The following is an 11916-nucleotide window of genomic DNA, read 5'->3' as shown; positions in this document are numbered from 1 at the left end:
CAGATATGTTTTTATTTTCACACAAGCATCTCTCAGAGAGCTAAAAAAAAATATTTTAATCAGTTCTAAATAATGTATCCTTGAATAGTAAGTATCAACTCTGTAAAAATCTGCATTAGTTGTTGACAGGTGGTGAAGTAAAAACAGTTCTCACTAGTGCACTGACTTCTGAACCCTACACTGATTATCTGTCTATCAGACTAAAATGAATCATGTTCATCTGTTTGTTTGTATGACTATATTGCACAACATGGCTGATATTTGGTAACTTTTTGTCTTTATTTTTGTTCTTGTTGTCTACCTGCCCTCCACTTGTTACTTTTACAGTGTGCGAGGCATCAGTGGATGCTGACTTAATAAAGGAATCTGCTTGTTGTGATATATACAGTAGGTGATTTGTTATTTTTTAACGGGGGGATGGTCCAATGGTCATTGACACTATTCTATACAGTATATAGGGGGATGGCAAGTTAACCAGCGGGATGCATTTTGGTCATTGTGCTAACAAGGGGGATGGCATCCCTCTTCATCCCCCTACAAGTCGCCCACTCGATATATCTGTCTTCCCCTCAGGCTGTTGCCGCAAACTGCTGCTGGGGTGCAGAGGTATTGCATCCCTGTTTCCCCTTAAAATCACCACAGCATTGGAAAAAAAATTAAGTTGCTCAATAGCCTCATGTTTAAACAGAGGATTTAAAAAATGTGCGTAACCACAGGTAAAGCCCTGGGGTGCTAAAGTCTTGCCTTTCTCATTATGATCTTTAAATACGTCTATGGTGCTGCTCAAAGGCAAATTATATCAAAGAGAGTAACCTTCTGAGTATAACATTGTTTTCTCATTTCATCTCTGCGGTCTCCCCTATTTGTGGTCCTAGCTCTACCAAGACTACGTCAGACAAGACTGAGGCATGCGCTCTGCAAAACATTTTTACCGACTTGAGGAAGTTGTCTTGGCAGAATTGAAAGCGGAAACAATGTAGCTTGTCGACTTTAGCGCATGGTGTTGTTAAAAGTCAAAAGATTATTTTTCTAAAATGATTAATTTCTTAAATTAGTGCGTTATACTTAGTCGAAAACTTTTTGGAAGTTATGTTACACATGAATGAGGGGATTTTCACGACTGTGATCATACTAATAATTCCGAGTTTTACTTTCTGAAGGTTGTCTGCACTCGTCTGAACAGAAACACTGATCTCTGAAATCAAGATACCAACGGGTCAGCAATCCAGTGTATTAAGAGATTCTGCAATGGAGGAGAACGTAAGACTTTGATAAGATCCCGCGAGACTTACGTAGCGTACTAATGATGTCTCATAGCCATGTATCCTGTTTCAGATTATGTGTGTGTTTGTCAGCTGTCAGAATTCTGAACAACACTTCAGAAATAAAGTCGCAACACACAGTATATTAGCACCCTGAAATAACACGGAATTCGTCTGTTTAGCTCAGCCCTCCGACGTCCAACCCTGTAATTTATAGGACAGACTACTTCTATCAGCAGTCTGTCCTATAAATTAATCAGCACCCTCAAATGCTTTTCATTTAACCCGGACAACGCGAAAATACTAAGTGTTCTGTACTTTGAAGGCAAGAAACTGCTCTCCGGCTGAGCAGCCTGTTCCTTGTAGTGATGGGAGGTTCGGGTCGTTTTACTAACTCGGATCTTTGAATCTCGTTCAGTAAAATGAAGAATCTTTTTCCAAGTCATTCGTTCATTTCGTTCACTGGAACTAGTGTGGCGATGTAGCTGTTATCTGAGTGATGACAGAAAAAGCACGGTTCTCAGACACTAAGAGGAACATGGTTTCCTTCACTTGGTAAAGTATAATACACGTTATTCAGTTAAAATGACTGATTATCTCAATTCAAAAATCAAAGTCAAAGCGTTTATTGTTATATGCACAGTTAAAACAAGCTTCCCCATACAATGAAATTCTCACTTAGCCTTCTACTCTGAACGCCATTTATCAAATAAAGACGAGGTCTATGAAAGTAGAGATAAAGGGAAACAATAAAAATATCCAAATAACAATATGTACAATACGTTCACTTGCCCGTACGAGAGCGCCGCGCTTATCAATAAAACTATCAATCTGTTCATTCTATGACATCTATTCACTTTAGCATACCTGGTCACTGAGGACCCGTAGTGTATAAACTCGTTCCAACTGAAAGGCAAATTAAACATCCATTCACTACCTACAATACACACAGCGATCTATAGCAACGGAAATGTTATGGTTCACCAGCTAACGTTAGCAAGTTCTCCTAACCAGTTATAATAGCATTGGTCACGTTACTGCTGTAACCACCTGTATAATGAACGAAAGACTCAGGCCCGAAAACCCGTACTTCGTGAGTCGTGAACTAATCTGAGCCTGTACCAGTCACAATTATGAACGAAACGAGTGGCGCGCATGTGCGGCCCAGGGAAAATGAACGAATCACTCACTGAGACGACTCGTTACTCCCGAGTCATACAAAAGATTAGTTCAAAATGAACGAATCGTTCGCGAATGACACATCACCAGTACCTTGACAACGTGTGGTTCCTGTCTACCGTAATTTGACTATATCTTCAATTATTGTTATCATATCATTGGTTTTTGTAATTATAACCAACATAGTGTGTTTTATGAAAAAATAAATTATTTACCTCAGACTTTTGCAAGTATGACGCATTTTAGCATCATTTGGGTAAGACTGGTGTTTGATCGACAGACAGGTCTACATTAGATGCAATACAAACATTTTTAATTGTCGCCAACGCACAAAAGAATACAGTCCCTTTTTTGTATATGCGCTGGAAAAAAACTTAATCAAAAAAGAGATCGTTTGGCACCGCTAACACTTGTTTTCCTCCAAATAGGTTCAAGTAGTAGCCTCTCCACTTCCTCTTGCTGTCGTTGAGGAGATTTTTCTGAATCTACCAGCATATAATGTTGTGCGCGACTGTCGTCTTGTTTGCCGTGAGTGGAAGCAATTGGTGGACAGTGCTGCCCTGTGGAGGGAGCGGTGTAGGAGAGAAGGCTTTGAGCCTGAGGCCACAAAGTCCCCAAGAAACTGGCAGGCATTTTATTTCTTGTGTAAGAATAGACGAAACCTGTTGAAAAATCCCATTGCTGAAGGTAAGATCACATTTGTATGTTGTCGGTACATACATTTATCAGAAAAAATGAAGACGAAAACGCATAAATGTGAATGACTTCCTCTTGACTCTTCATTAAGATGGAGTCCACGGGTGGAAAATAATACAGAATGGAGGGGATATGTGGAAAATAGAGGAACTCCCAGAGCCACTTCATGGCCGAATCAAAAAATATTTTGTTACCTCCTATCAGTAAGTGTCTTATCACTAATATGTCTTTGTTATCAACTCAGATGTGAGTTTTTATCAACCCAGAGATGAATTGTGGATGTCTCTGCATGCTTACCATGAGCAATGAACTCCTGTTGCACATGTTAACAAACATTAACTCTTCTTGTTATGCCTCAGACGCTGTCTTAAAGAGCAGTTGATCTGCTTAGAAAAAGAAGGTTACAGTCCACTTCTCATGGATGAAATACAACCTCGAATAATAATCTCTGACTGGTGAGCACTCACTACTTTATCACTGTACCAGGAACTTTGCAGCTCAGGGTATTTTTCATATCTGAAATATTTTGAACCGAGTTCAACACCACTCGACTTGTCTTTGACGCACTACAAAGGGTCGTTCATTAAATCTGGTTACTTAGTGCTTGAATTGGACGAATAATTGGAAAATATGACCCTCTTAGAAACATATGTTCATGCTCTTTGGAGGTAGTTGCTACTAACATTCGATACTGTGTTACGATCTTGTGTGTCAGGTATGCACCACGCTGGGACTGTGGGTCTGAGTATGAGATCTGTGTGGAGCTGCTGAACCACAAGAAGCAAGTGATCCAAACCTTTAGACCTGAGAGAGTATACTTTCCCCAATGGAATGATACGCAGTGGAACAACGTGGGTGTGATTTTGTGGTCTTTTTTTTTTTCATTTAGAGCACAATCATCAATGCTTACTGATTTAATTCATAGCCAGTACTTTATTGTCTGTCTGTCTGTTTGTCTGTCTGCCCCCCTGCCCCCCTCCCTCTCCATATATATACTGTGTATATATATGTGTGTGTGTGTGTGTGTGTGTGTGTATATATATATATATATATATATATATATATATATATATATATTACACACACACAAATATATATACAATTGTATACTTGTGTATATCTTCTTTAGTAATTTCTTTTGACCACTGGGGATTAAAGAATTGCTTTTGTTGTTGTTCCAGGTGACACATGCTTTTCAGGATTATGGACCTGGTGTGCGCTACGTCAGATTTATTCACGGTGGTAAAGACACACAGTTCTGGGCTGGCTGGTACGGAATCCGTGTTACAAACAGCTCCGTGGAGATCAACCCAGCAGCAAGGGTTTCAGCAGGTAGCGTTTGATGCTGTTTCTTGTACGTTCCCGAGCTAGTCCATAAAAGTAATTCTTCTTTGATAAATTAATGCTCTGTTAAAAGGAGTGTCTTTCTACTAGACAGTCCTTTCTTTTTTGGAAAGATGCACTCGATGCCTTTTTGCACATGTTTGGCATTTAATTCTCACAGCTGATTCTCATGAAATTCTCTGATGAAATGGATGAATGGATCAGACACTAGACACTAAATGAGGCTAAATGCAGAGGCCTGTTCAGTGTGTCTGAGAGTCACAGGCTGAGTCTTAGCTATGACTCGCTGGCAAACTGTGACTGAAACTGGAAGGCTCTCTGTCGTCAGGGTCTTCTACTCGCTGTTACTGAAGCATCTGTACAGCTCTGCCTCTTGCAGATAGGCATCAGACAACGACTGCAAGACGGATATGGAGCTGTTGCTATATGAGGATGTAGGGCTATATAGTTATGATACAGTGAACCGTGTTGTGCTGTCCTCAGAATATGACAAAAATAGCTGACTACTGATTTGACACAGGAAGCTGTTCTGTAACATCTCACCAGTAATTATGCATTAAGAAAAAGGAAAGAATAATATCCCTTATGTTTTCAATACTTGTTCAGTCGTCTTTTTTTTTTAAACGCTCGTAAGGGATTAGGAAAATATTGTTTGTTTTTTCAGCACCAAGTTTGTGTGTTAAAATGTGTTTCTAGCTAAATATTAATTGAATAAGTAAGTTAATTGTATGTCCTCCCTTTGTTTAGACAGCGCAGATCAATGAGAAGCAGTCCTGAGACACAGCAACATGCTGGTGGCCAAGGGGAAAGGTGGACCATCTTACTGCAGCTCTCATGCATACAAGCATTCAGTGCCTTGCTTAAGGGCAAACACTGCAGTCCTGTATGTCATGATTATTAAGCTTGTTAAATAACATTTGTCTTTGCACAAATTCAAAATTGCACAACATGTTTATTTTCTGTATACTACTTCCACATTGTGGGAGCTGTCCTGTGTGTGTACATACATGTTGTAATCCATTACTGACATGATTTATTACTTATTAATATTACTTGACACCATAGCCATCAGCTTTGAAGACTAAGGACTCCAATAAAATAAAATGAGTTCATTTTGATAGAACAGTTCCTTACTTGAATTTCAGATGATCGTTTTAATTTGCACGTATGAAGTTCATTTAATGAAACTGTAATAGAGAAGTCCAAAACAACTAAAACCTTAAGGGCACTGAGTGAACCACTAAGATGGACATGCCCTGTTATAACCTCATAAGTGTTGCACTTGTGTTATTTAAGGTCTGATAAACCGCCCATTAATATACATGTATATCCTATTCAGTGTTTAACTTTACATTGTAATAAAAACACCAAAATTGATGTTTTGGTAGCTTGGCTATGACCACATGAGTCGTGTGCTTTGTTATGGCAGTGTCACATTTTACAAGCTAATGTAACTCTTTCTGTGGGTTGAGACAACTTCGCAGTGCTAGTGTGTTAGGAGTACAAAGGTTGAAGAAGACACAAAGGGTATTGGAGCTTACTTCATATACTCTCCAGTGAGATATTTACAAAAAAATGGTGAATATCACGTGAAGCAGTCAGAATCTAGATTTAAGAGACAGACATGGCTATGTTCTTTTTTGATCTCTGTAAGACAGGTCTGTTTGTGTCTGCATTCATTAGCATTTACAAATATCCATAATTACAGATTTCATGACTACTGATTTTAATATTGAGTGATTCTCAAACATTTATTAAAATATGACATTTAAAAAACAAACAAACAAACAAAAAACAAAACAAAACAAAACAAACACTGAGCCCAGAGGGGATGATTCTGTTGGTTGGCTCTGTCTATTCACATGGGGATCTGGACGTTTTGGTTGGCTCCTTTTTCCAAGTCAACAAAATTAAGTCCAGAACCTGAACAGGCTCTGAACCATTCAATGATCAATCACACAGCTTGTAGAACCATAAGACAGAAACAGGGAGTCTGATGCTAACAGTCACCAATTTATAACTCGCATCCTTCTAAGCTTCTATAAACCCACCAGGCCACTTTCCAGAAAAAAAAAAAGAAAGAGAGAGGGAGAAAAAGAGAACTGACCATTCTGAAATGCTTTGGTCCACCACGCTACCTTAACTTATAACACTGTTTAAAAAAAAATCCTTCTTTATGGTCATTTGAGCAGTCCTCCACACATGACGTGCCTAAAACTCAAGAAACACTTATATGTGCTTCTTTTCTGATGGGATTATACAGCAACAATTCAACAAACAGGTGACCATGAAAATGCACTCCAGTAAATGAGTCCACAGAATAAGATCACTATTAACCACTCCCACTTCTATCCAAAACACACACTTTCATATCAAATCCTTGGATGAAAAAAACAAGGTAATTCCCATGACTTTATGGGACTCTTCGATTTACACAGAGACTTGCTGAATTTATAATCCTGGAAACGTAAGGGCTCTGGTACAGGTATCTTCAATATCCTCAACATTTTTCCAACCTTAATATGCTTACTTAAGCTCTACCTGCATTTGACAATAAAACATCAAATATAAATATTAGCAATCAAATAAACTTTCAATGAATGAAATTTTAGAAAGTCAAAAGCACCTTATGTCCTCTATTCATTCACTGAAAACAAAATGAACATTCATCAGACTTCAGACCAAACTGGAAATTAAGCTATCTGATGGCAGAACGCTGACAAATCCACCACCGCAGTGTTATTCGAAAATCTGCCACATAAACTTAACACTATGGTTACATTATGTCAATGGTAGGACAACGCGATCCTTCTTTAAAAAGCAAATAGCAAAGCGTGTGTAGTGGTCAGTGATTTTCTTTTGAGATGTTGACTTGTAAATCTAAGTGATTCTTTTTGACAGATCCACTGATTTCTTATTTTAAGTTTTAAAGTAGTGCGCCAGTTCAGTTAATCTGAAATCCTCCCAAGGGGAGAACAACGTCAGACTCATAGGAGCACACATTTACGCTTCTTCTTGGGCTCAGGAGGCTCCAGGGCAGCCAGTATTGCCTCATCGAATACATTCTTCAATCCTTTCTGCAAACAGAGACCCCGAAAGGAAATCAGACAAACTCAATAAAACTGACGAAAAAAAAAAAAAGGTGGAAAGTACAAGAAGCTGCAATATCAGCATTAACCTTATCTGTTTTGTGGGTATGTCCACTCATTACTGGTGTTGTAGATGAGATCAATGCACATATGTTGCTGACAGACATATGCAGCACTCTTCATATAGGAATATTCAAGATTCAAATTCATGAGTTATCATGTCAAACCAAAAAAGCCTTGGAAGGCACTGTAATACCCGTATTCAATCCAAAATGCGTATGGACAGCCGTTTACCTGTGTTAGAGCAGAGCATTCGACGTATTTCACTGCCTTCAGGTCACGGGCCAGTTTCTCAGCTGTCTCTGGAGTGATAGGTTTCTGTTTGTTCTTGGCCAGCTTTTCAATAGTCGAGGGATCATCTTTTAAGTCAATCTGTGTTCCAACCAGCAGGAATGGAGTCTTTGGACAGTGGTGAGTGATTTCAGGTACCCACTGCAGGGAAAAGGTGGGAAAGGGTTTTTGCTAGAGTGAGAAACTGTTAGAAATAACCCAAAACAGTCACTGTATGGTAGAAATTGTTTTAATATATTAACTGGTCATAATTTAAGATTCCAGGACTACAAGACATGTATGACTTCATTTATACAATGACCAACACATGAAACTGATTCAATATTAACCATTAAGTGCAGTTCATGATTTTAGATTTTTCCACAACTTTTCACTATTTAGGTACTGATAATGTTTCACTACTTTCGCATTTTATTTAAATATATGTATTATTAAAAAAAACAAAAAAACATGTTAATCACAGCTGAAGTGCTTTTCTCATTTTGGAATGAACATCGCACCTTCTCTTTCACGTTTTCAAATGAAGACGGTGAAACCACAGAGAAACACACTAAGAAGACATCAGTCTGAGGATAGCTCAGGGGTCGTAGCCGGTCATAATCCTCCTGGCCTGTCAATATAGAGGAGACAAATTCAAACACCTGACTGCCAATATGTGCATTTCATACATTCCTCAGATGAAACCATGCCAGTTCAGCAGCCTTATGTCAAGTCATATATCATCGAGTTCAGGTGACAATCATTTAGACACAAGCTTTTGGCGGTTCAAACACTTGCTCAAAAAAAAAAAAAAAAGAGGACAACCCACCTGCAGTGTCAAACAATCCAAGGGTGTAAGGTTCACCGCCAATCATAACAGTTACAGCATAGTTATCAAACACCTAGGAGGAGATAAAGAGAGTAAAATCATTCCACTCCAATAGATCCTGTACACAGTACGCACCATGTGCTATGTTTCCAGAGGCTCCATCAATAGATAAAAAACGAAGCTGGATTTAATTAATTAATATTTGTGTGGAAGATGTGTTATAATACGTAAATGCGCAATTTCTCAGTAAAGGCCTGTTCTAATGTATGGTGTAGCGCCATGTCGGGGCAGTCAGCACATAACAGCCCACTTACATAAATCATGAAAATTATATACTGAGACTTACTGTCGGTACGTATTCAGAGGGGAATTTGTTCGTAGTGTACGAAATCAACAGGCAGGTTTTGCCCACTGCACCATCTCCAACAACAACACATTTAATTGTCTGCATTGTTGTATTCTCCAGATAGAGCTAAGGATCTGTAAGAACACATACAAAGAATCGACGTGGACTAGTTAATAACAATTGGTGAAAATGAGACATGCTACTAAAAACTAACTCAAAGCAATAGTTACGATCTAAACTTCATGTAGAAACGGGCGAGCTCCTCTGTTTCCTTTAACTATACGAACCTCTTACATTTTAGCTAGCAATGCTACATTAGCATATTCGCTTCAAACTCAGATGGACGTTTGGAATGGCACAATATTAAGTGAAAATAATGGTAACTCAGGAACGATATAGATTTAATACAGAGACTGGCACAACAGAAATTACAAACATATGATACATTCCTTTAGCAAGACTGGTCGCCGGTATCCAGCTAAAGTTAGTTAAGTAAAGCAGAAATCCAAGCTAGCCATTAAAGTTAGAGACCATGCTGTCAAACTAGCTAATCTTGAACACTGTCGTCAACAAGTTATTCTAAAATCCTTTTCAGTTACTGCCTGGCCACTACCTAACTGTTCTCAAGACGGCAACTATTCTTCCAAATGGTTTTCTGGCGTTAGCTGGCGGTAGGTATGTTAGCAAACTGGCTAATAACACAGGTTACGGGCGTAGCCTCAATAACGATATGCTTACCTGTGTTAGCAAGGTTAGCTACCCCGGCTAAAGTCAGCTGGGCAGTTGGCAAGAACGTAACGATATTACGGTTGCCTAGCTTGGCAGCTGCTTATTTCTGATATCAGCAAAAGAATGCCTTGGCTACATTTATTGCAAAGACAGGCTGCTTTTCAGATACAGACGCGTGTCGCTTCTAACAATACAATGTTTGAGGTAATAGAAGTTTATAAATGATTTCTCACCTCTTTCGTATCCTTCTCACGTTGGTTCCTTCACTGGGCGTTGGCACCGAGTCATACGGCCAAGGTGATTGGCTTACCACTGTACGTCATGACGTCTACCTCTGAACGCTTTTCGAATAGAAACGCCTCTCTTTTAACAAACGATGATGATCATGTACTGCTACATGAACTGCACATTAAAAATTAGGGGTGCTACTGTAAACATAGATTGTATTAATGTTTCAAATAATTTAATATCAGCAGCAGCCTGATCTTCAGTCAAGTAACCAATAAATCAAGCAAGCAAGCATTAAATCAATCTATCTATCTATCTATCTATCTATCTATCTATCTATCAGTGCACCTCACAAATCATAAGCTGCTATTTGCTGACCTTTTTTCATTTTTCCTGTGCAGATAAACAGATCTATGTTTCTATGCGTGTTTGCAACAGTCCAGCCCAAGACTCTGCTCACAGTTGCATTACAGAGACTGAAAGACAGGTAATGCTTCACAAGTTTAGCTAAATATCAGAAACTAACAGAGGACTGTGAGCCTTCCTCACAAAAATAACCACATGTTGCTAGGATGCAAATTATATAAAACTGTTGTTATGGTAAAACTGTTTTTGGTTTCCTCTTATAGATGTGCGAATATTTTCTTATGTACTGCTGTACTGCTACTACTACTTCTGCACTGTTTTTTCATACTGCCCACAGAATTGAAAAACAACAGAATAAGATCGTCAATAAGATTGTATTTCACACAAAGCAGCCACAAACCCACTCAGATATATTGTCATTCTTAGCTGCTCTTTTTTTTTTTTTTTTTTTTTTTTACCCCATATCATTCATATCAGCCGACATGATGCTTCTTAGTGTATCGTGCTGCAGGCATTTCCATATTCTGATATGTCTGATCACTTATGAAGTAGAAAGGTTACTATATTAATCAGATTAGATTTGAGATTAAATCTCCATGATTGCACACACACTGTGAGCAGTGAAATTGACCTCTGCATTTAACCCATCCTTACATACCAGTGAGCACACAAAACCATTAGGCACAGGGTCACAAGGCACTTAATTCCGTGTGCAGTTGGGGGTTAAGTGCCTTGCCCAAAGGCACTTCAGCCATGGATGTTTTCCTGCCGGCCCTGGGAATCCAACTGGCGACCTCTTGGTCATAAGCCTGCTTCTCTAACCCTTAGTCCACAGGCTGCCCCATTGCATGGATGTCTCTTGAGATTCTACGACACAGTGATGTGGCCTATATATAACACACTTTCCTCAGCTCAGTGTCTCTACGGAAGAATGTGTTTGATGGTGTGGAAACTAACAAGGAATGTCAAAGATCTCAATAGCATAGGTAATGCCTCCCTACAATTGTGCAGTTATTCTTATTTCATATATGTGTGCGAGACTGCTTTATTATCAAAATGAGGATATATGATAAAGAAAACAGTGGACAGAAAAGAACGTAGTTCAGTTATATGTATGTATTCAACATGGGTCCCTAGAAGTATTTCATAAGTATATTTGAACACATTAATACATTAATTTGGTGTTTCAGAACTTGAGACTCTGAAACTCAACATGTTCAAATATGGTTTTGTGTCCACATGTAGAAATCTGGACATTATCATTGTTTTTAGATATATGATGATCCTATAGATCCCTTCTCACTGAAGAGTACAGTCATATTCACAAATTCTGTGATAATAGAATGTGTAATGTTTACTCCAGTATGGTAATATGATGTTCCTGAATATTTTACAATCACTGTGTAAATTTCATTACTTCATCTGAACAATAAAGATATATATGAAAGATTTCCAAATCTGTAGATCCACTTGCTATACTTAGGGTTTGATCTGTAGACTAAAGAAATAGATAAGTTG

At 38.6% G+C, this 11916-nt stretch overlaps 2 protein-coding genes across 2 annotated transcripts; one reads left to right on the top strand and one right to left on the bottom strand.

Annotated features, from left to right (window-relative positions):
* Positions 1-2673: 2673 nt before the first annotated feature.
* On the top strand, positions 2674-5458 carry LOC115806849 (F-box only protein 6-like). The gene is made up of 7 exons (XM_030767710.1): positions 2674-2697; positions 2870-3128; positions 3229-3340; positions 3497-3592; positions 3853-3988; positions 4319-4469; positions 5229-5458. The coding sequence occupies exons 1-7, from the start codon at positions 2674-2676 to the stop codon at positions 5243-5245; spliced, it is 795 nt and encodes a 264-aa protein (XP_030623570.1). The 3' UTR covers positions 5246-5458.
* Positions 5459-6282: 824 nt separating this feature from the next.
* On the bottom strand, positions 6283-10069 carry LOC115806550 (cell division control protein 42 homolog). The gene is made up of 6 exons (XM_030767331.1): positions 10038-10069; positions 9076-9209; positions 8730-8802; positions 8422-8531; positions 7865-8062; positions 6283-7558 (listed from the first exon to the last, which is right to left on the bottom strand). The coding sequence occupies exons 2-6, from the start codon at positions 9178-9180 to the stop codon at positions 7469-7471; spliced, it is 576 nt and encodes a 191-aa protein (XP_030623191.1). The 5' UTR covers positions 9181-9209; positions 10038-10069; the 3' UTR covers positions 6283-7468.
* Between the last annotated feature and the right edge of the window lie 1847 nt (positions 10070-11916).

The sequence above is a fragment of the Chanos chanos genome, chromosome 3 (genome assembly GCF_902362185.1).
Source record: "Chanos chanos chromosome 3, fChaCha1.1, whole genome shotgun sequence".
Lineage (NCBI taxonomy): Eukaryota > Metazoa > Chordata > Actinopteri > Gonorynchiformes > Chanidae > Chanos > Chanos chanos.
The sequence above is the reverse complement of the archived record's forward strand: the minus strand, read 5'-3'. Positions and strand labels throughout refer to the sequence as shown.